At 41.7% G+C, this 25,354-nt stretch overlaps 1 protein-coding gene across 3 annotated transcripts in view; it reads left to right on the top strand.

The window, feature by feature from the left end:
- Positions 1-15,441, top strand: part of fgfr2 (fibroblast growth factor receptor 2) — a 35,915-nt gene extending 20,474 nt beyond the window's left edge. For 2 of the 3 annotated variants that reach the window (XM_086166107.1, XM_086166114.1), the window contains 10 exons: positions 2,481-2,674; positions 3,328-3,467; positions 5,716-5,837; positions 6,638-6,748; positions 6,975-7,165; positions 7,724-7,846; positions 8,933-9,003; positions 11,379-11,516; positions 12,055-12,160; positions 13,622-15,441. In XM_086166107.1, the coding sequence (XP_086022233.1) occupies positions 2,481-2,674; positions 3,328-3,467; positions 5,716-5,837; positions 6,638-6,748; positions 6,975-7,165; positions 7,724-7,846; positions 8,933-9,003; positions 11,379-11,516; positions 12,055-12,160; positions 13,622-13,786 (1,361 nt within the window). In that variant the 3' untranslated portion in view covers positions 13,787-15,441. Of the gene's footprint in view, positions 1-407; positions 553-2,480; positions 2,675-3,327; positions 3,468-5,715; positions 5,838-6,637; positions 6,749-6,974; positions 7,166-7,723; positions 7,847-8,932; positions 9,004-11,378; positions 11,517-12,054; positions 12,161-13,621 lie in introns of all 3 variants that reach the window. The other variant, XM_086166099.1, reaches the window with a different exon arrangement.
- The last annotated feature ends 9,913 nt before the right edge of the window (positions 15,442-25,354 follow it).

The following is a 25,354-nucleotide window of genomic DNA, read 5'->3' as shown; positions in this document are numbered from 1 at the left end:
TGTAATGCTGTCCATCCTCTCTATGTTTCTGTGTGTGTGTTCTCAGTCAAGTGTATGAATTAGAAAAGGCTTCATTACCAGGTTCTGTTTTTGTATGGTGATGGGAGCCTTGTGGAAATGTATTTTTTGGTGAATTGGTTTCTTATTTCCCATATTTTGGTGGCATATGGGGCTCCTTCTGTGTCTGTTTATGAATCCTCCTCCTCCTCACCCAGCGCCCTTTGCTCTAGATGGAACCGCAACAATGGACACCTTTTATTTTGATGCTGGTGATATGGGTCTCATTTTTTTCTTTCTCTCTGTTTCTCTCTCACTCCATGACTTGTCCTCTCTATTTCTACTTCCCATCCTCTGCTATAATCTTGGACCCTCTCCTCTTTTCCACATTCTGTTCTTCCTCTCCCCAGACCGCGGGTGTTAACACCACAGATAAGGAAATAGAAGTTCTCTACTTGCCCAATGTAACATTTGAAGATGCTGGGGAGTATACGTGCTTGGCGGGTAATTCTATTGGGATCTCCTTTCACACTGCTTGGTTGACGGTGCTTCCAGGTATATACACTCGTATATTACCCCTTCTTTCCATTTCTACTGTCATCGATGTTTAACATTTGAATTATATTATTTTTGCTACTCACATGGAAGGCTGCTCCTTCCCCCTGGAGTACAAGACACACAGCTCAACAATAAGATCTTCATATATACTGTCACAGTCAGATACTAAAACAACATTTCGTAAGACCGCATGCATCTATTTTATAGAATTATCTGGATTTGAAGCTGATGAAAGCTCAGAGGAGGTAATAGGGTAGTTTGCAGACAAATTATTAGGCCTCAGAGACGGAAGTAGAGCTCCCTGAGCAGCTCGAGTGTCTCCGGACTCCAAAGGGAGGGGAGGGTTTGTCTCCCACATTCCTCTTTTCTGTTACATCTTTGTCCTGCTTCTTGGGAACAACTTTTCAGTGACACGTTTTGATTGTGCATGCTAGGGAAATCTGATGTTTCAGTCCATGTGTATGACTTCTGCCTCTTACCTGAGAGGTTAAGGTTTGCTCCACCCTTTTCCCGGCTCTGATAATTGTCAGTCTTTGTCAGCCTTATTTCTCCTTGAAATAAGAATTGAAAGGTAAAGCACGACCGATGCATGAGGTTTGCTTTGCTTTCTCAATTATCAGGCCAAAACCTCTCAGTTCTGAAAAAGTTGATGATTCATGTATGTGAGCATTTTGATAATCTATGTGTGCTCTCACTTTTTAAAATTCTCAATAGTATTTTTGTCATGTGAATTAAGCCTTATAAGACTTTATAAGTAGGCTTCAAATGTAAAGATTCAAATATTTCTATCAAATTGATAGATTAGAATGCATGAGCCTGGATAAATAAAAACAATGATATGACTTTCAGAACTTGAAAGCCATCAACACTACTAATATCAACTCACCTCTTAGGTTGTAATAACGCTGCTATTAAGTTCAGTCAATAAATGATACAGTATAATTGATGAAAAGCAAGCTGTTTCTTCTTAGGGTACTATTAAATATTTATAACCCCAACAAGTTCTATGTACTGCCATCTCTGGGAGTAAGAACTATACTTTGTGCTTAGTTAGAGGAACAAAGAATGATTCTTACATTCAAGTAACCTCCAGCTGGCTGCTTGTCTGCTTGTCTAAACAAGTGTTTCTTTTTAAGCTTGCAACCAAGTTTGCAATTTTATTTTGGCTGAAAATAATTTCAATCACGACGACACTGGTGTTAAACCTTAACAAACCTTTGGTTTATAAAGATGCCAAGTGCCCCCCTTCTGCACATACATTTCCAGATAAATACCCAATTAAACCAAAATGTCTTCCGAAAAACCATGCAAGGAACAGCTACTTTGATTCCAACAAGATATGTTTACGGTTGGAACACAGTCATTAAAATTGTGCTGTGTTTTTGAATACTACTTAGTAGTGGTATTCAAAATATTGACTTACTAGTGAAAATAATGACTAAAATTCAACTTACTGACATTTGTCTCATGTCAGAGTTATGCATTTCAAAAGATGCACTTTTTCATACAATGTGAACACTATTCTCATTGCATCCAAATTATTGCTGCTGGTTGTTGTTTTTTATTGGAATATTGGAATGACTGCAAAAACCGTCCCTGTTTATTATTCGAACTGAAAAAAATGTCAAAGGGGGTCCAGGTGCATTAAAACGCTATAGCCTACAGAGTACAAAAAGATTGTAGCTACCAGGAGAAAGGAAACAGAACTAATCAGAAATAATTTTTTCAGTCAATACACTAATGACGCTATCCACTTTTACATGAGCCATGTGTACAGCATCTATCCCGTGTTTGCCTTTCTCTGTCATGTGTATTTATCCTGTATATGACACACTGGAGCACATGAGAATCAGTGACAGTCCTCCAAATAACTCATTCTGACTGATCTCTGTCTCATTCTTTGGCTCTCCCTTTATTTTTATCAGCTGCTGAGAAAAACAGGGATTCCCTTTCTCCCGACTATGTGGAAATTGCTATATATTGTGCTGGTGTCTTCCTCATCGCCTGCATGGTCGGCATTGTGGTGGTGTGCCGCATGAGGAATACTGCAAAGAAACCTGACTTTGGGGGGCAACCAGCAGTTCACAAACTGAGCAAGCAGATCCCTCTGCGCCGCCAGGTAACAGAAAGTAGATAAAGAGTTCTACAGGCATCTAACACCTCTTGAGGAGAAAAACACACATTGCTGATTGATATATTTTTATTCTGAGCAAAATATTATAACCAGTGCATGGTGGGTGAAGTTATTTCAGTTTAATGAAAAAACAGTGGTAGCACATACAGTATTATTGCAGAATTGCAAACAATTTACCTACAGCACACCCGCTTTAACCAGTTAGCACTTCTACCCGAGTGTTTTGTGTGCTTGAGTCGTGCGTTTCCCTCAAGGTTAACCAAAAGGTTAACATTCCGCAGTGAGACTGATTCCCGTGTCAAGGTAAGCTTCGGGCAGAGAGAGGAAAGATGAGCCCTGGGGACAGTGTTGGGGCTTCTTATCACGCTGCCATCTAAGTCTCTCCTGTTGCAAACCTCTTCAATGCAATCATAGACAAATTTGTATCCCTAAAGATAATAACTTAAGTGAAGAAATAAAGCTTGTATTAAAATGAACGCTCCGCGTCAGGCAACATGATCGGTGATTTCATTTTCAAAAAAATGCCCAGTGCATCATGTAGACCTACATTGAAAGATACTCCTCGAGAGATGCCTCAGAGCTTTTTATGATCGGTGAACCCGGAACGCATTGATCAGCCAGTCACTTTCTTCTTGTAGGTGTCGGCAGATTCAAGCTCTTCAATGAACTCTAGTACACCACTTGTACGCATCACCACCCGGAGGAGTTCTGCACATGATGACCCAATCCCAGAATATGACCTTCCTGAGGATCCGCGCTGGGAGTTTCCCCGTGACAGGTGAGGGGAACTATAGTATTGATATCTAACGCACATAAAAGTTATTTTAGGTAGTTCGGTTTGCATTAGAAAAAATGAACAAACATTACATTACATTACATTGCATTACATTACATTACATTGCATTTGGCAGACGCTTTTATCCAAAGCGACTTACAATAGACATAGGGACTACAAATACACTTGCAAATACACAATGCACAGGAAATATACAGAACAGTAAGCTTGGGTTAGTGAGGTTTTTTTTTTTTTTTTTTTTGACAAAGACATACACAAACGTACACACACACACACACACACACACACACACACACACACACACACACACACACACACACACACACACACTGCATAGCCTAACTTGCTGCCTAACCTGATCTGGGGCATCAGCGCAGTAAAAAGTCCTGAAAGAGAACAGTTTTTACCTGTTTCTTGAAGGTTGAGATAGATGATGCTAGTCTTGTTGTTCCCGGAAGTTTGTTCCACCACTGAGGTAGTAGAACTGAGACAACATGATCGGTGACAAACAACTTATCGACACTTTTGACAACACTTTAATCTGAAAAATTCAAATGTAAGATATTTTTCTTTGAAATGAGAAATGCATTTTTAAATATTTGGAAATAGAAAAAATGAAATGTGAAAAGTACCTTAAACACCAGGAAATAAGGGCTAACCAGTGAAAAATAGTTGCACTGCCTGAGATACTGTTCCCTCTGTTGGCGCTGTAGTAGAATGACTGGGACTTGGCAACATGCCCTTTGTGTCTTCATAACAACTGTTGCTGCATCACCAGTTTGCTCACGCAGAGTCACACACATGCTTGTTGGAGAGGAGTGAAGCTGTGCTAATTACTTGTTAGCCCTCACAACTTTCATGTGCATGTTCAGGCGAGGTGTGTTTGCTCTGTCATACCAGAGGAATAAATGCAGAGAAGGCAGAGGCCAGCAATGAGCCTTTTGTTGGCTCTGAAGGCAGCAGAGGTTGGACTAGTCAAATCCTTTCTTGAGGTATCTGGTTCTAAAAGAAGGGGAAAATCTCATAAATCGCATAAACAAGATGGTCTGTCTTTGGTTAAAATGAGTTTAATAACAGCTCAGATCATTAATTGTTATCGGTAATTACTGAAGTTAACAGTTGTGATACAATGCAAAGCTCTTTATACCTGCTGATTGACATTCTAGCTAATAGTTATGATTTAAGCCAATGAACCAATCGAATAGGGAAGTTTGTGAAGCTCTTTTTTCTTTCACTGTCATCCCACTGCCTGGAGGATCATGTTGGGATGGCAGAATTTTGAGGAATGCAAATGTTTGCGGTTTATGTGAAAGAAATACATCACAGATAATGTAGCTGGATGGACAGAATGGTTGCCATTGAGTATGGCGAGTGTGTGTGTGTGTGTGTGGACAGAAAGGGGATTGTGTTACGATGGCTAGGCGTCGGCCTGAGGCCCTTGCTCTCGCCATGGAGTGTGAGTGTTTACGTAGCTGGGACGCTGAACCTTAGGGGTGGGACCAATGCTTGTCAATCAAAACAAAAAACAAATGAAAAGCACAGCCAACCAGCACAGGACTAGATCAGGGGTCAGATAATAGATGTGGCTGTGATGGATAGTGAAATAAGGTGTGTGTGCGTGCATGTGTGCTTGGACGCATGCATGGTTGCGTGTGTAAAATGCTTTTACTGTGCAACACTGTGCAGTGTGAAATATAGTTCATTCTTACACTGTAACAATCCAGCGATCCAGCTGTTATGATAAGACTAACAATAAAATGCAATTCAGTTTCCAACTTTTATTGTAGACAGGCCCAACTGTGTGGCAACACCATGCCAGCATTCCATCTGCCACAGGTTAATGTATCAGGGCTAAGCTAAGCCCTGTGTAATGACTTGTAAAGACCGTATAGTGGTACATGCCAAGGCAGGTAAACAGTTTAAAAATGAGTGCCTCTCCCCGGCTTTATCAGGTGATTATCGTTGCCATCCCTTCCTACCTACTGTGCTGGCACAGGCTGCGCTCACAGCGCCAAAAAAGCACTCACACAGACAGAGGTGATTGAGCCACAGAGCAGAACCATGATAAAACAAATCAACTTTATTCCTGTCTTCTTTCTCACTTTTACTTTCTTCCTAACATGTGCGCTCGCTCCAGAGAACAGGTTATTCATATTAAGTTTGTCTTTCAGTTATAAATAATATTCCTGACTGTCCTTTGTGGCACCCTTCTTTCTCCCTCTGGCTGCAGGTTGACTCTGGGCAAGCCCCTTGGCGAGGGATGTTTTGGCCAGGTTGTAATGGCAGAGGCGCTCGGCATCGATAAGGACAAACCCAAGGAGGCCGTAACTGTTGCCGTCAAGATGTTGAAAGGTAAGCATTTTTTTGGCTACGTACTAATATTGAGGTTGTAATTGTAAATGTCTGACTTGAGCTTCAGCTTAGAATATCGGGATAAGACGCACACCACTTCATTTTGTCATGTTGGCAACTCCGAGTATATTATATAGGAGATTTTTCCTCTTGCAAGAGACCTGTGAAGGGCAAAGTGAAGCTCGGGACAGTCATTATCGTTGGTAATTTGTGGCTGGTGAGTGACACCAAGGGAAAGAGGTTTGTGTAGGTAAAATTGGAGGGCGGTCACATACCTGACCCCAAAGCAACAGTCGGCTGAGGTTCATCCAGAGTGTACACAAAGAGGCGAGTCACATTAGCAGAACTGTTGTCATTAATGAAAGCGGTAGTAGGGGGTACTGGGATGAATAGATAGCTTAGACAAGCTTGTCAATAAAATCTGCTCTTGAAAATGATTTTTAAATAGTGATGCACTGGAATGCCGGCAGTGTCATTCTGGCTGTCTGGTTTTTGCAAATGGCTCAATCCAGCCCTTCAATAAAAAGTCTGAACAGCAGATCATGAAATCTGATTGAGCATCTTTAATTCCTCCATATCACAGTGGCACTGAAAGGATGCCTCTGTCTTCTGTATGAGAAGCGTCCCTCAGTGCTGAAACGTTAGCCATCATTGTCTGTCGGTTATACTTAATTAGAGGTACCTCACAAAACAAGTTCTTGTCCGAATGTGAGCGTCTCAACTCTGAGGGTGAAAGAGAAGATGGGACCGGGGTGTTTGTGGAAGGTAGAATTTTGATACCATGCTTTTTTTCTTCTTAGATGATGCCACTGAGAAAGACCTGTCTGACTTGGTGTCAGAAATGGAAATGATGAAGATGATCGGAAAACACAAGAACATCATCAATCTTTTGGGGGCCTGCACACAAGATGGTAAGTAAGACATACATGCAGTTATAATATCTCAAGATCTCAGTGAGCAGTACCACAGAAGATAAGAAACGTATCAGAATTTATATGGGAATTTTTATACCACAGCATTACTTTTAGCTTGCAAAGAGATCATTTAAATCCTTTTAATTATATTTTTTGTGTGACTCTTCTGCCAAAGTCACATGTGACTATGTATGAGAAGTGAATGGACTGTCTCTCTTCACAGGTCCTTTGTACGTGATAGTAGAATATGCTTCGAAAGGAAACCTTCGGGAATACCTCCGAGCCAGACGGCCAGCCGGCATGGAATATTCCTATGATATTGCCCGTGTCTCAGACGAACAACTCACTTTTAAAGATCTGGTCTCATGCACTTATCAGGTGGCACGCGGCATGGAGTACTTAGCATCACAGAAGGTAAGAGAGACAAATTTTTATCCATTTAATGTTTTTTTTTTCCCACAAAAGATTCCACTCAGTGTGGCTGTCTGAGCTTCCCTTTGGGAATAATGCCTCCTAAAACCCGGTTCTCGACCCCCTCCCAAATCTCTGTATTGTACTGTACTCATTCATTGACAAAAGACTCTCTGTATAGACAAATTGTCATCTTTTTTCACAATAGTGTTACAGCCATGTTGGCTGAATACAAGCTCACGGTCCCGCTCACTCTTGGAATGTGACAAAGCATCCTGCCTCTCTCACACACTCGTAAATCTCCACATTCTTGCACACTCATGCACAGAAATGAGTAAAACCATATATGTAGCAAAGGAGTCTTCACTTATCAAGACAGGGAGGTGCAGTCGGCGTGGCATCAGTTATTGAATTTAATGCTGCCTTTGTGCAAGTGATTTTAGAAATGATTTATGCAAAGAATGAAGTAACTGTCTTACTCCTCTCTTCCACTCATTTTTTCCACTCTGTGACCTCCGTTCTTTTCCTCTCCCCCTGTGTTTCTCACTTGCTCCATCCAAGTGTATACACAGAGACCTGGCAGCAAGGAACGTCCTGGTCACAGAGAGCAATGTCATGAAGATTGCTGATTTTGGCTTGGCAAGGGATGTCCACAACATCGACTACTATAAAAAGACGACCAACGTGAGTCACGGAGCTGCATGCGCACACATGGAGCAATGTGCATTTTCAGGGAGGGGATTGTTTTGGATATCCACGGCCTCCAATTAGTGTACCCGTCCCTCTGATTCCCTTGCCTCATCTACCTAGTTCACTCTTTCCCTCGGCTGTTTTTCCCTCGGCTGGCAGAAGTTGCAGGTTCCCAGGCAGACTGTGAATGTAGTGACTGCCTTGTTTATCCCTTAGTCTCTTGTCCCTTTAGTTTCATAGACACTTATACAATTAGGCAGAAAGCGAGACAGAGTGAGAGGGAAAGGGGAGCGGTATAAACATAATTGACATCTCTATAGTGGCCCAGTGGTGTCTTTCTTTCCCACCACAGAGTAGCAGTGGCCGCACATCCTCATTTAGTATGCATGGTTGCCTTTTCATCTCATGTACAATCATGCTGAAAACTAGCTGACAACAGCAACGATATCTGATGATTTAAGGGCAATGGTTATTTGGCCAGTGAGTGCTGTGGCGATGATCACTTAAATCTTGGTAGAGCCGTCACTGTAGTGTTATACATGTAGAAAAAAAGGCGTAGGTTTTATATAAAAAAAAACAACAACATAGGGCATTTCTTGTAATATCCAGAATATTTCCGTGAGATTGTTGGCCAAACATGTTTTATGTTATGTTTTATGAATTTATGAATCTTTTAGTTGTTACGTCACTGTTTACCAAACAAGAAAGTTTGATTACTTAGTTCTAATCGAACCAGAAAGTTTGATTAGATAATTTTACCCAAACTCACAGATATAGACAGTGGCTGCTTTGTCAGTTGTGCTTAGCTTCCCAGACAGTGTTTTAATGGCACATATAGATAAACGGTTTTATCTGTGACACTGTTTATCAGCTCCATTACTTTAACAATGCAAATGTTCCTCTGGGATACTTCCTCCCAGACAGTATCTCAGTGCCTTATTGCCAGGTCTGCCTTCAAGACATGGTCTCTGCAAGACATGACATCTATCAGCAGTGAATAAACTAAAACAGGTTGATTAGGCCAGAAATCGATGGTGATACACTTGTCAATTTTCTGTGACCAAACGTGTGTGTCCACAGGGTCGTCTCCCGGTGAAATGGATGGCTCCAGAGGCACTCTTTGACCGGGTCTACACACACCAGAGTGATGTGTAAGTGTTTTTAACAAAAATGTTTTGTGCACAAAACCAAACAAATTCAGTAAAAAAACAGTCAGAAAACCTACCCTGAAAATGTTTTGGAGCCATGGAGATCTGCTGATCTCCTGCAGCCACAGGTTGAGTTGTGTGTCAGGAGTGTTGGGGGTCACAGGCTATAAGGGCCAGTGCTGGCTGGTCTTTGGCAAAAGTGAGGATTACACGCTAGACTTGTAGCCAATGCTGTGTTACTAATCTGACCAGCTTCAAAGGGCCCTGGAAGGAGCCCAGAACCCACCAGCACCCCCCCTCCAAACGATTCACATTTCGCCCCTCTGTCCCAGCTCGGAAGTCTCCCCTCTTTTTAGGCCTCCTCACATGTCAAAATGCAACAATGCTGCAGGCCTCCGTTGCTGGCCTCATACTCCTGCTTTAACCCCCTGCCATCCTCTCTTCAATCTCTTCTTCTCATTCAGCAATTCTTAAATATGTGGCTCATCGTTTTTGAGCCATTCCGCGATCAAAATAATCCTGGTTCTCCCCCCAACTGTTCTTATTTTCATTCATCTGGTATGTGAATTTTTGACCCGTCTCTTCTCTGTCTTTTTTTAAAAGTTCAAGAATACTCATTCTAAAAACAGAACAAAGGGAGAGCGTCACTGTGTTGGTGTTTGAGCTTCATACATTCTGACAGCGTTGTTTGAAGTTTCTTCTCCAGGCGTTGGCGGCAGAAAGTGTATGTGGCAATTAGATAAGTGCCTTGTATACTGATCTCTGGTCAAAAGACATTTTGTGTATATGGGTATGTGTTTGCCCGTTCACCTGTGAGCTTGTGTGTCCTACACCAGTGCAAAATTTAAGTTCATCTAGCCAAGGTATTTGGATAGAAAGATTATCTCTGTTCATGTTTATGCGTGCTTTCGTGCCAACAAATACAATGTATAATTGCTCATAGTGTCCTTCGTGTGCCTTGTAACAGCACCAATCGATAGCATGACAGAGAAATGAGCTTGATGGGCTGCAGGCAGGCAGGGGCTCCTGTAGTTCTCTTTCAGACCACCACTAATTACATTTCATCACTTACTTTTAGTAATTGGCTTTTTCATATAGCATTTAAGAAGCGGAGGAAGAGGAAGAGAGCTTTTTCAGGGTGGAGGAGGAGTGAGCCTTATACTCAGCGGCATAAGCCTGGCAATCCATACATGACATCAGATTAAATGAATACATGAATTCCAATGAAACTCTCTTGTTTTGACAAATAGACCCTTGGGTGCACGGCTCTGGTTTTTTAACATTGAGGGAAAAGCGGTAAAGTGCTCACTCCCAGAGATACTACATGATGGCGGATCTTATCATTGCCACACTGAATAAAACCAAATCCACTTGCTTTATTTGATGAAATTTGCATTGTAGTATATTGTAGTGTACTGTAGTAGTCCATTTTGCAGGATAGTAATGTACCACCTGTGTACTTGATACACTGTATAACATTACTTGCTGAATGATCGTTAGCTCTATACCTGAGCCATCTATCTAGTTTTTTTTTTATAGATTCTCATCTAAGGTCAAATATTGGGTCATTCAAAGTGAGCTGGAACACGGGGTTGTGGAAGTTTGTTTGGTAAGTCAAGGTTGGTTGCAGACGTACACGCCTCGAGTTGGGGAAACAGGATGACAAGCATTGTGAGCTGTTACAAAGTAGCCCAGAAAGAAGAGATGAGTGTGTCAACAAGGGGAGAGATACAACACAGTGATAGAGAAGAGAATAAACTGAGCATTGGTTGTGTAAACAGATGCTCAGAGTGATAAAACACCCGGCATGCCACTCTGTTTTCAACGCTGGTTAAGCTGCTAAGATTTCTATGTTGTGTCGCGATTGTGCCTTTCTATATGGGGACTCGTTGGAAACCCTGAAACCGAAGGATCATTATAAAAACGTATTATATGACAGAGTCTAGAAATCTGCATTTTTACAACTGCTATGAGGAAGTAGTGAGTAGTTAAGTGTCAATACCCTTCTCTTATTCCCTTCTCTTTGTCTCCTGTGGGTGGTCCCCTGTTTGTTTTGGCATGTTATAACTGGACAATGCTAGTCTCTGTGATAGTGCAACCAGTCACAAAAGCAATCATTGAGATCAGGGCCAGAGTGGCACTGGGAGCGGGTTTGTGTCACAAAACATTTGACCACAGAAAGAGGACATTGACACAAAACACACAGTTGAAGCTGACTCCAGGCCAAAGCCAAGTAACCATATGTAAATGAGTTTAAAGCGTATATGAAGATAAAACCACAAGTCCTTGAGCTCTATCCAAAAGTGCATCCACTGTATCTGTGTCACAGTTGAATGTGGTGGTTATGTGAGTAAAGTGACATTGGTTTTCCACAAAAGGTGGTCTTTTGGGGTGCTGATGTGGGAGATCTTCACCCTTGGTGGCTCCCCGTACCCTGGCATTCCTGTTGAAGAGCTCTTCAAGTTGCTAAAAGAGGGACATCGCATGGACAAGCCAAGCAACTGCACCAATGAGCTGTGAGTATTTCTGTTTGTTTCGCTAACCTTCTGGTGTTCACGTGCACACTCAGACTCTCCATCAGATCCGTGACTCTGAGACACTCTGTCCATTTTGATTGGCCCCAGCACAGCTGCAACTCACTTCTATCAGTGTCCATATTCACAATGAGTTCTCTGCATCACTGATACTGTGTAATGGAGAACTGGGAAAAAGAAAGAAAAATAGGAAGAAAAGAGCGAAGAAAGAAAGATGATATTGCACTTGCACATTATGGTACTTTTTGAAAATCACAAACACTGGGATCTGTTTATGATCAGCAGCAGCCCATCAAAATGTAGGGAAATGAGAATGTGTCAAAAAAGCCTGCTGTTTTGATTTACTCTTGGATGGCGAGACTTGAGGACAGAGGAATAAGGCTTTTGAGATTGAGAACGTTCGGGTGATTGAGCAGATGAAATGTGAAGGGCCTGGCAGAATGAATCTAGTGCTTCCTCAAATTTCTTTATATTATCTCCTGAAAGGATAAAATTTCAAGAAGAATATTTTTCTTACCAGGTACATGATGATGAAAGACTGCTGGCATGCCATCTCATCCCAGAGACCCACCTTCAAGCAGCTAGTAGAGGACCTGGATCGAATCCTCACCTTAAGCACCAACGAGGTGAGCATTTCTTATTCATCTTCAAATATTGGACAGCTGGATGCTTTCAGGGTGGTCAGAAAATTGTGCTGTGCAAACACTATGATTTCCTGGCAAATGGGAGGCCAGCGTATCATAACAATAAAATGGAATAATCTGAAACATTCTTACGGAGATCTACTGGTTTTTAAATCCAAACCAAATCATTTTATTGCCAGTGCATACAGGGTTGAACAGAGTGTTGCTGAAGGTTTTAGGAGCATTAGAAGCCACATTGCTGACACGACACGTAAATGGTGACCAAAAAAAAAAAAAAAAAAAAAGTCAGAATAATTTGATCCAGGCCCAACATGGCGGCCATGAATCAGCGAAGTTGCCCAATTTTGACAGCCGTGCCTTAGTTTTGATAATGTACTGTTTTATTCCATCTTCCTTCCTGTCATTTTTGATATCCGCGTGCTGACCTGAAAAAAGGCCGTTGATGGAAAGCTGTCAAGACTTGTCAGCCATTGTGGTGGAACTTTCTGATTCTTTTTTGGCCAAAAAGCCCAGCTTTCAGCTTGAACTTTTGAAATTTAATAAATCCCCCCTTTTCTTTGCCCCAAACCACTGGCAGATGTGGAGGTCTTTAGAAATGTGAGCCTTCTCACGCTTAGCTGGGAAAATGGAAGCCAGTGCTAATTTTCTCGAGAACCCCAATAACTTCCTCCCCACAACTCGTCCCAATAACATCCATGAAAAGACAAAGAGAGGAGGGGGAAAGGGTGCTTCAGCAGACACCAAAAGACCAAAAACATCCCAACAGTACTGGACCCAGTAAAAATTAATAACATTACTTGCGGGGTTTTCGTCTTCCTTCATCTTCATTTTTGTGGGGTGAGCATTCTATTCTGCCAGTTCCTTCATTCTTTCCAGCCATCATATCGTATTTAAGCTCGGCAATGGAGAGTCAGATGTAGGTTTTATTTGGACTGAGAGAACAAGGGGATGTTGTAAAGGCCTCGGTGCCACATATCTACCCCGGTTTTCTGCCCCAAAACCGTCCTCTTCTCTGAAACTTCAAAACAATACTAAACAATTTTTTCAGTTTGCCAAAACCACAATGAGGTCAAAGCTGCGATCTTTGAGCTATGCTGGCAAGTCAGCGGTCCTTAAGTCAATTTATTGCCTATTATTTTTGCAAATATTTTCATCTAGTGTTCAGTGTAAGGTTATTTATTTTCTTCTCTTTCATAAATCCTTTCACAGCGATTTGGTATGGTTTAGATAAATATCATAATGTTGATACTCTTCCCATGTCTCTCACCCCTCTTTGGAAAGTCCTCGCTCTTGTCAGCTTGCCCAACCCTGCATTTATGCTCTATAGTTTGTTCTAAGTCTTTGACATCTGAATCCTTTGAAACATCTCCCCGTTTGTAACCTATGAGCTTGTTTGAGTGTAAAGTATCTCACCTAACTCTTTTTTTCCATTGCCATACTCAGGAATATCTGGACCTCTGCGCCCCGACAGAGCAGTATTCTCCCAGCTTCCCCGACACACGCAGTTCCTGCTCCTCTGGCGATGACTCTGTGTTTTCCCATGATCCCTTACCCGACGAGCCCTGTCTTCCCAAATATCAACACATAAATGGGAATGTCAAAACATGAGCCTTTACTCTCCTCAATATCACAGCTCCACCTACTGCAATATTTGCCTCACACCTCCCAAAACACAGCACAGACACCTTTTTTGAACCCCCACCCTCATATCACCCTCTCTGGCTCCTCGTGGACTCACAGCCCAGATGGGACTGAGCTGGCCGGAGCGCTGTGTCGCACACTCAGATTGCCTTGTGCAAACTTTATGAGGTCTTAAGAAGAGGATATGGACCCTACTGACACTGTGTATTTTGTATTGACTGGATGAATCTCAAGGGATCCTGTCCAACCTCTTCCTTCACATAAACACAAATTATCATCCTCACCTTTATTCACAAGGAGGTTTTTGTGAAGATCCCATTCCAGTGGCTGGCATTCCATGACTTTTATTTCCTCCCCAACGAATGTATGGACTGAAGTGAACTTAAAACCAGGAACTATAAGAGGATGAATTATAGGAAAAGGACAAAGAGAAAGGGTTTTAGCTAACAACCCAGAGGAATAGGAGGAGAGCACATATAGAATCTGCTTCTCTCTTCATTTTGTGATATTGATGCATTTCTTTCTCAGTTCTCTTGGTACACCTTCCCAATTATTCTGGAGAATAAAATACACAGTATAATGTATAGTGCTGGGTATATTTGTAAATATATTCAAATATGTATAAATATATATTATATATTTACAATGAATTATTTTTTTGTATGGACTCGAAAATAACCATAAACAATCCCCCTCCTCCCCTCGCCCCACTTTGATACTGAGGAAGGTATGCAAGCAGGTTCTTTGTCCTCATTTCTCTTTTTACACATATTATTCATAGGCTGCAACAAAAGAAAATGCACGCACTCTCTGTCTGTCTGTCTCTCTCTCTCTCTCTCTCTCTCTCTCTCTCACACACACAGGCACGCACGCACGTACGCACGCACGCACGCACGCACGCACGCACGCACGCACGGACATAGACCCATACACACACACACACACACACACACACACGCATATATGATCCATGGTCACAAACTTAAATTAACACCTGTCTTTCTCTGTCTCAGTAACATGGTTGAGTATTGGCTTTTCAGGGACTAAGGTAGCATGTTAATTTATTGACTTATGTTTTTTTTTTAATTAATCATAAAGTCTGAAAAACAAACAAAAATAATATGGCAGAAATGATGACAATAATTGTGCTGATTATACATGGATAATCTGTTATGGTAATTTAAAGATGATTTTTCAGCTGTAACAGAAAATGGCTATTTTAGTGGGTTGGACAGATCCAGGTTTTGTAAGTTTTATATATGAATGTGAATATTAAGTTAAATTTTAAATACTGTACATTTTATAGTCGGCCAATTCCTTTTCTAAGTAGATGATGATGCAGTTTTTATCCCGTCATTTAACTCTTAGTTTTGCTTCAGGACAGGAGGTTGATTTCTGGACATCTATCCACAATTGACAAAAAAGGATGTAGGAAGTAAAGACTAGTCATTACCTCCCTTGTTCAGACTAAATATAGACTCCAAATTTACTTGATGGAATTGAAAGCTGAAATACAAAGTATTAAATCATGTTTTTTTCTACTGGACCAACTTTAAGATGTTTCTTTGCAAGTGTTCATTTCACATTTGCAAATAAATAATTGAAAAAAATATATTCTCATGGTAATGTCTTGTCTTCATTCTGTCAGAATGCTAGTTTTTTTTTGGTGAGGCATTGAACAATGACGTTTTCCAAGAGGAAATAATGTGTTTTCATGAAGCTACACATTTATATGAGCTAGATGGCCTGATTTTTACATGTTTATTAAGGTCTTAGTGCTGTTGATGAGAAAACTATTCTTGTGATTCAGATTTTAAACGGTTATACAATTCTTTTTTGCTTTCTGTGATGATAATATAAATGAAGCCAAGCAAATAGAACCATAAAATATAATCCATCTGGCAAAAAGTCACATCAACATCTGGGCTGTGAAAACTACATTTAAAAAAGGGATCTTAAGCCTAGTGATCATAAAAATACAAAACAGTAACATTTAGACAAGTTGGAAGCACACAGAATGTACATAAATCAAATTGCTGATGAAAATTTCAATGGGATACAAATATACCTATTGTGGTGGCACGATAATCCCATTTGGAAAAATTCAAAATAAGGGGACAGTGACAATATATCATGGCTGATATGATGCTAAGCAGCCCTAATGTCAAGCAGGATTTTTTCCACCACATCCAAAATGAAGGCACAAAACCTTAGCGAATCTACGGAGGCAACAAGTGAAGGGATGCTTTTCTGGATTCCTCTCTTGTTCATCCTACATTATCTTACATCTAGACCTCACTTATCTCACTCCTGTCAGAGAAAACCTCCATGCGAGCAAAATGCGAGTGGAGTGGAGTGTAACAAGAATGCAAACAAGTCAAGCCCTAAATTACTATTAGTAATTAACAAAGACGTCATCATTGGCATGCTCTGTTTCTTTCTGTGTCTTTTATTGATCTGACAAGCCTCTTTGTTTGCCTTCTGATAGACAAATTTATTCTGAGATAAATTGATAAACTGATTGATTCTGTTTCTTCTCTTTTCAGAACAGATTGAATTTAACAGAAACAATGGGTGATTTATCAGCTTTGATGCAAGTTATCAAAGTTGATCTATTAGCGTGTCTGATTAATAGTGGCAGTTCTGGATGTATCTTCATCCGCAGCGGCGCTTCATGCATATCAAATGCAGGGGGGTTGAATGTCTGTCTTCAGTCAGGTTTTCAGTCAAGGTTTCAAAATGCAAATTTGCAACAACTATGATAGCAACCAAATATTCATCATGTAAGCAGCGTGTAAACATGCTAACATTTGAACACAGTGCACATTTGTTGTGTTGAGATTTTAACCCAAGGAAGGCATTGAATAAAGAAAATCACCCCAACAAACTAAATAGGCATAATTCAATGGAAATCTATCAATTTTTCCTTAGAAGTTTTAGTGGCTGGACCAAAAATGGGAAATCATCACCACCACCATCATCATCATCATCATCATCATCATCATCATCATCATCATCATCATCATCATCATCATCATCATCATAATTCCACATACAAAGAACCACTTTCCCAATACAAAGGCCGCCATGCTATAGTCTCTGCTGCTGACTGTTACCTGAAACAATAAGTAGCAAATCATAAGGACTTCCTGCAGGTGATGACTCAACACATTGTTCCATTTTGCTTGTTTGGGTTTTGCCCCACTGAACACCCTGTGTGCCAAGGTCTGGATCACCAGGCACTTGCTGGCCAGCTTCCCCCTTAAGCCTGGCTCCAGGAAGGGGGCTTGGCCTTCTCATCAGGGTACTTCTGAATGTAACCTAGGATGACTTTGTCCTTGGAGACCCTACTAGGGGCTGGTGCTCCAGACAAGATGGCTCCTCATGTCACATATACACACAGGTACCACCAGTATGTTAAAGATGACAATTCAAGGATGAGATCAAATAATAGGGAAACAAAAAGGATTAAACATGCATTCAAAGTGTATGGACATAATGTTTCTACATGTGAAAATAGTAAAATACAATCAGGTATACGGCAACTAACTAGAAGTACCAGTTATGTGGCATAAACAGAATCTTGTTTAGCTCAATACTTTATTGTTCCTCAAGGGGAGATTTGATTTGTATCTCAGGGGAAAACACATAAACCCAATATGTCAAACACAGGACCCCTCAAGTTATAGCAACCAACAGAATATGAATATGTGTTTATTAATGCTACAACGTCATTGTCTCATTGGTTATTATATACATATATGGCCAAATGTATTTGCTCATCTTCCTCTTCTTCTTTCAACTTTTCCCTTTAGGGGTCAACGTAGCGAATGAACCTTCTCCATCCAACCCTACTCTCTGTATCCTTCTCTCTCATACCAACTACCTTCATATTCTCTCTCACTACATCCATAAATCTTCTCTGTGGTTTTCCTTGAGACCTCCTGTCTGACAGCTCCAATTCCAGCATCCATCTACCAATATATTCACTATCCCTCCTCTATACATGACCGAACCATCTCAGTCTGGCTTCTCTGACCTTCTCTCCAAAACATATTACATGTGTTGTTTCTCTGACAGACTCATTCCAGATCCTATCCATCCTGGTCACTCCCAAAGAGAACCTCAGCATCTTCATCTCTGCAACTTCTAGCTCTGCCTCCTGTCTGATAGTCTCTATCACATAGTACCCCTGACACTTTTCTCCACCCATTCCAACCTGCTTGAACCTGTCTCTTCACCTTCATCCACACTCTCTGTTGCTCTGGACTGTTGACCTTAAGTACCAGAAATCCTCCAACTTCTTGATCACCCATCCAAATAATTGGAATCAGGTGTTCCTATCACTTCCATGGCCACAAGTGTATAAAATCAAGCACCAAGGCACGCAGACGGTTTTTTCAAATATTTGTGAAAGTTGCTCTCAGGAGCTCAGTGAATTCCAAAGTGAAACTGTGATAGGATGCCACCTATGCAACAAATCCAGTCGCGAAATATCCTCGGACTATATACTGCAGAGACAATTGCTACTGACCTCCAAACTTCATGTAGCCTTCAGATTACCTCAAGGACAGTGCATAGAGAGCTTCATAGAATGGGTTTCCATGACTGAGCAGCTGGATTCAAGCCACACATCACCGAGTGCAATGCAAAGCGTTGGATGCAGCTGTGTAAAGCACACCACCACTGGACTCAGAGCAGTGGTGTCTGGGTTTGCCAGGGGAACGGTACTTGTCTGCCTGCATTGTGCCAAGTGGGAATTTTGGTGGAAGGGGGATTATGGTGTGGGGTTGTTTTCCAGGAGCTTGGCCTGGCCCTTTAGTTCCAAATGAACTCAGAAAGCTTCAGCCTACCAAGACATTTTGGATAATTCCATCCTCCAAACGTTGTGGGAACAGTTTTGAGGCGGCCCTTTCCTTTTCCAACATGACTCTGCATTAGCGCACAAAGCAAGGTCCATGGACATGGATGACAGAGTCTGGTGTGGATGAACTTGACTGGCCTGCACAGACTCAACCCGATAGAACACGTTTGGGATGAATAAGAGCAGAGACTGAGAGCCAGGCCTTGTGGTCCAACATAATTGTGTGACCTCACAAATGTGGTTCTGGAAGAATGATCAAAAACTCCCATCAACACACTCCTGAACCTTTTGGACAGCCTTCCCAGGAGAGTTGAAGCTGGTCAAGCTGCAAAGGGCGGACCAACCTCATTTTGAACCTCATGGATTAGGAATGGGATGTCACTGAAGTTCGTATGCGAGTCAAGGCAGGTGAGCGAATACTTTTGGCCATATAGTGTATATAAACTGACGGAAGTAGTTAAATGAATTGGTATTGTATTTGGACTGTGCTACACACGTTGGTTATAAATAATCTTTTGTACAGTGGATTTCGATTTCTCAAAGCACTTGGCTCGTCTTCCAGTAGACATGCCCCCTCATGTCTGTGGAACCTGAAAAGGCCTTGGAGGCAAGAGTCATCCGGAAAACAGTCCTCTTTTTTCAAAAGAATACAAGGGGAAAAAAGGAGAAACAAGCCTAAAGGCTAGTAGGGTGATCGGAACAAAAATGAGTTGTAGGATAAACCACAGCTTCCACACAACCTTATTAAAGTGTGGAGCAGAGAGAGAAGCAGCCGAAAATCCTCACCGGCTATAGCACAATATTACAATGATGGTTGTCCGTTGTGCCTTAGACTGATGGCACACGCAGTCCATGAGGGATCAGGGAGGGTTGGACTCCCGGGAGAAAATAAAGGATTACATTGTTCCATCTTGACGAAATTCCCACTGATGTCTGATGGTTTCTGTGAGCAAAAATAAATCAACCTTTTCTGATGTTAGAAATGAGAAAAATCCTGACTTAGAACATAGTAGGTTCTTTAAAAAGTGGTATTAATTAATTTATTGTTTGTTTCTATGTCGATAATAGTAAATGTTTACAAAACTGTTAAAATGGTTTTGGTAGGATGTAAACACTGGTTGGTAGAATCACTGCTCAATTCCATCTGTTGAACCTGAGCAGGTAATATCAAAAAGATGTTGCTAAATGTGTCAAAGACGCACTAATGCAACTACAGCAAACACAGTGTCCAAAGTTTGGTTCATTCTCTGTAGGGAAAATCCACAACATCACTAATTGAGAAGAATCAATAGATAGTAAATTATTGTTAAACCTTGATATCTGTATTAAGAAATCATGTTTAAATTCCTAGCCTGTATCAACCAAATAAATATCTAATAATGTATATGTGGTTGTATAATTTGCATATTTTATCATTGTTTGTGCATATATACATCTTGATATTTGTTTCCTCAGGACAAATCAACAGCGATGTTTTGTTGCTCCAGTCTGATAAATTAGGATTCACTTCTGTCAGTCAAAGCCGAAAATTAGTGTTTTGTTTGAACCAGAAGAAGAAAGGCCTTTATTGTCATATACAGTTATGGATAAAGCACATCAGCAAAATTTGACCGCTGCATTTAACCCATCGTGGATGCACCATGAGCATAAGCCAGGTAAGGAACAGCACCATGGGAGCAATTCAGGGTTCAGTGTCTTGCTCAGCAACACTTCAACAGGCTAGGAGGAACCAGGAATCGAATCTCGAATAGTCTGTTCCAAGGATAACCGCTCTAAGCCCCGGTGCCACGCCACCCCTGCAGTCCCGTGCAGAACCATGCAGTCTCATAGAGCTCTAAGGATTAATGCAGTAACCTTTTGTTAAGTTTGACTTTAGGTGATTAGTCGGCAGAAGTTGGTGAAGAGAATTCCCTGTTCAAAATTGTATGTATTGCATGTATGTATTGCATTCAATCCTGTGATTGTTAGTGTTTCTCCCAAGCAAAGTTGGATGTGCAAAAAACCACTGAGGCCATGTGTCAGGCGGATATTTATGAACTGAACTGGGGTAACCTGACATTTTGGATTTAAAAATGATGTTCATTCTGACCTAGTTGTTTTTTCCTGTCCTTCCTCATCCTCCCCTGTGCCCTGCATTCAAGTCCTGTCATCATGGACTTGCCATCTGGTGGGACCTGGTGTGTTTGCACAGAATTTGGTCCTCTGGAATGTCAACATTAGACTTTGTGCAAAGCCAGAGGAACCCACATCCACAAGAGATAAGATCCAACCAAACTCAGGAAAGTGAAAGGGGTGGGGTACAGGAGATAAAGAGTAAGTAGGAGAGTTTGTAAAAGCAAAATGAGGCGGGCAAAGGACCTTCATACACACTAAGTCCATTTCAAGAAACACAAAAGTTAAATTTGTCTTTTTTATATCGTATACAAGATAAGATAATCTTCATTGATCACCATACTGGAAATTCCTTTTTCACAGCATTACAGTTATGATGTGAAAAAATAAAAAGAACAACAACAGGGATAATAATGGACAACATAACAGTAAGGGTGAAAAATACACAACCAGAACTAGATGACAATATAAATAGAGCGACAATAGCAGTGACAAGAATAAAATAAACATAAATAAGTAGGATGTGTGCAGGCTGGCACCAAATGCAACCTCAGGGCGGCACTGGCCAGTGTCTCCCCAAGCCAGCTTCAGGGGGGGCACGGGCCATTGTCTCCCTGAGCCGGTCCCAAGCCCGAATAAATGCAGAGGGTTGCGTCAGGATGGGCATCCGGCGTTAAACTTTTGCCAAAACCAAACATGCGAATCAATCATTATAACAAGATCAAACTGAATCGGTCGCGGCTTGGGTTAACGACGACGGAAATTGGTACTGATAACGTGTATTTTTGGAGTTTGAGGAGAAGGAGCAGTCCTGGAATGAGCTAGATGAAGTGATACAGAATATCTCCAGAGATAAGAGAGTGGTAATTGGTGTAAACTTTAATGGGCATATTGGTGCAGGTAATAGAGGGGATGTAGAAGTGATGGGCAGATTTGGTATATAGGATAGGAACGCCAAGGGACAGATGGTGGTAGAATCAATCATAATAACCATTTTAAACTGGACCGTTTGAGGCCCAGGTGTACAACGACATCGCTACCATTGGTGCCAATGACCTCAAGGGAACCAATGGAAACTGGGCTACTGTAGGTCAAAGAAGGAGGGGAGGGAGGGATGTTCGGAAGCAGAGAGAGAATAGGAAAGACAAGAGTCTGGGACTGAGAGTGGGGACCTTGAATATTGGGACTATAACAGTAAAATGTAGAGAGCTGGTCAACATGGCGCAGAGAAGAAAAGTGGATTACTGTCTATCAGGAGACCAGGTGGAAAGCTAGTAAGGCTAGAAGCTTAGGAGCAGGCTTTAATTTGTACTATCATTGTACTGACAAGAAGAGAAATAGAGTAGAAGTTATCTTGAAGGAGGAGTTTGTTAGGAATGTTGTGGAGGTGAAAAGAATGTCAGATAGACTTATGAGTCTGAAATTGAAAATTGAAGGTGTGATGCTCCATGTTGTTAGTGGCTGGAATGAGCTAGATGAAGTGATGCAGAATATCCCCAGAAATAAGAGAGGGGTAATTGGTGCAGACTTCAATGGGCATGTTGGTGCAGGCAACAGAGGGGAGGTAGAAGTGATGGGCAGATTTGGTATACAGAATAGTAATGCAGAGGGGCAGATGGTGGTAGATTTTGCAAAAAGGATGGAAAAAGCTGTAGTGAACACTTTTTTCCAAAAAGACAGGAACATAGGGTAACTTATAGGAGTGGAGGTAGAAGAACCCAGGTAGACTACATCTTTTATAGACAAGGTAACCTGAAGGAGATCAGTGACTGCAAAGTAGTTGTAGGTGAGAGTGTAGCCAGACAGCATAGGATGGTGGTTTGTAGGATGACTCTGGTGACAAGGAAGATCAAGAGGACAAAGGCAGAGCAGAGGACAAAGTGGTGGGAGCTGAAAAGGGAAGAGTGTTGAATGGTTTTCAGCTCGGAGTTGAGACAGGCTCCAGGTGGTCAGGGAGAGCTTCCAGATGATTGGACAACTACAGCTAATGTTATCAGGGAGACCGGTAGTAGAGTACTTGGTGTGTCATTTGGAAGGACAGTAGATAAGGAGACTTGGTGGTGGAATGAGGAAGTGCAGGAGTATTTACAGAGAAAGCGGTTAGCAAAGAAGAAGTGGGACACTGAGAGGACTGAAGAGAACAGACAGAAGTACATACAATGTAAGGTAAAAATAGAGGTTGCAAAGGCAAAACAAAGGGTGTATGATGACTTGTATGCTCAGTTGGACAGTAAGGAGGGAGATAATGGTCTATACAGAATGGTGAAACAGAGAAATAACAATGGAAAGGATGTACAACAGGTCAGAGAGGGAAATGTATTGACAGATGCTAGAAGAGTAATGGGGAGATGGAAAGAGTGCTTTGAAGACCTGATGAATGTGGAAAATGGAAGAGAGGCAAGGGTAGAAGAGGTGACTATTGTAGACCACAAAGTAGCAGAGATTAGAAAAGTGAAGTGCGGAAGGCATTGAGGAGCATGAAGAGTGGAAAGGCAGTTGGTCCTGATGATATATCTGTGGAGATGTGGAAGTGTCTGGGAGAGGGGAGCAGTAGAGTTTCTGACTACTTAAGAGGGGGAGAAGATGCCTGAAAAATGGAGATGAAATGTGATGGTGCCCATTTTTAAGAATAACAGGGATGTGCAAAATTGCGGCAACTATAGAGGGATAAAGTTGATACGCCATACAATGAAGTTATGGAAAAGAGTAGTGGAAACTAGACTGAGAGCAGAAGTCAGCATTTGTGAACAGCAGTATGGCTTCATGCCGAGAAAGAGATGCAGATGCAGTATTTGCTTTGAGAATGCTAACAGAGAAGTGCAGAGAAGGCCAGAGGGAGCTGCATTCTGTTTTTGTAGACCTAGAAAAAGCATATGACAGGGTGCCAAGAGAGGAGCTCTGGTATTGTATGAGGAAACCTGGAAAGGCAGAGTAGTATGTTAGACTGGTTGAGGAAAATCTTGAGAGGTGGATGTATGCGCTGGAAAAGAGAGGAATGAAAGTTAGTCACAGCCGGACAGAGTATACGTGTGCGAATGAGAGGAACTCGGGTGGACCGGTGAGGCTAGAGGGAGTTGAAATCAAGAAGTTGGAGGATTTCAGGTACTTGGGGTCAACAGTCCAGCGCAACAGAGAGTGTGGAAAAGAGGTGAAGAGACGGGTCCAAGCAGGTTGGAATGGGTGGAGAAAAGTGTCAGGGATACTATGTGATAGAACACTATTGACCAGAATAAAAGGAAAGGTGTACAAGACAGTGGTGAGACCAGCGATGCTGTATGGCCTAGAAACAGTTCCAATGACAAAAAGAAAAAGCAAGAGGTCCCAGAGATAAAAATGTTGAGGTTCTCTTTGGGAGTGACCAGGATGGATAGGATCGGGAATAAGTCTATCAGACGAACGGCTCATGTTAGATGTTTGGAGAGAGGGTCAGAGAAGCCAGACTGAGATGGTTAGGCCAAGTAGGGAGGAGGGAGAGTGAATATATTGGTAGACGGATGCCGGAATTGGAGCTGCCAGGCAGGAGGTCTCGAGGAAGACCAAAGAGAGGATTTATGGACGCAGTGAGAGAAGATATGAAGGTAGTTGGTGTGAGAGAGGAGGATACAGAGAATAGGGTTAGATGGAAAATGTTGATCCGCTGTGGCGACCCCTGAAGGAAGATGCCAAAAGGAGAAGGAGAAGAAAATGAAGTGTGCAGGCTGGTACCAACAAGGATAAGAAAGACAGCAGAGTGACGGCAAGGAGCTGCCCATCAGCCTCAGATCGTTGTGCAGGAGGTCGGAAGGATTGTCCAGGATAGCTCCAGGTTTGTACTTCACCCTCCCACTGCCACCGATCAAAGATGGTCCAGGTTCAGTCTCACCACCGAGTGGGCTTTCCTCAATATCATGTTCAGCCTATATAACATCAGTGCATCATTCTATGTGCATCTTAAATGTGTCCCTGAACAGTTTTTACCCATCAAGGCATTTTGTACATGTCAAGGGAGAGTTCCTAGCATTTGCATTGAATAGCAGGTAATGAGAGGTTCAGTGCTGGGTCACTGTGAGGAACGGGTGTACTTGTGTCTGATTGAGGACTTGCAAGGCATCGTGCCTCATTTTGGATTAACTAGTCGTGTGTGTATGTGTGTATGTGCAAGACTGCTGTGGATGTGTTCGCAATGTCATGTGTGCTTTGTTGCCCTGTCGGCCCTCCTTCAGCATTCTCTAAGGAATCTCAATATACAGATTAAACTTTCTGTATGTTTATATACTGACTTTGTAATGTCTGAGGGCCTGAGGTAACAGCTCGTGGACAGTGATCAGTGGATAAAGAGAAGCTGAGAGTAAATTGTTTAGGGGAAGATAACAATACCGTTAGAATTGCAAAACTCAAGACTTAACAACTTTACTCAATGTTTAGACTCCTTTTGTTTTTAACTAAACAGAAGAGTGAGGAATAATGTGCTCTAAACTAAACAGGCTTATTGCACTCACCAGACTACTGAGTAAGTGTAAGTTCCAAAACTTGGGAGGATTTTACATCGGACTTTATAGCTTTTCTTACTTTCTTTCTTT

This window comes from Fistularia commersonii, chromosome 2 (genome assembly GCF_037954325.1).
Source record: "Fistularia commersonii isolate RoL2024-O1a breed Wild chromosome 2, RoL_Fcom_v1.0, whole genome shotgun sequence".
Taxonomy (NCBI): Eukaryota; Metazoa; Chordata; class Actinopteri; order Syngnathiformes; family Fistulariidae; genus Fistularia; species Fistularia commersonii.
This window is presented reverse-complemented; position numbering and strand designations above follow the sequence as displayed.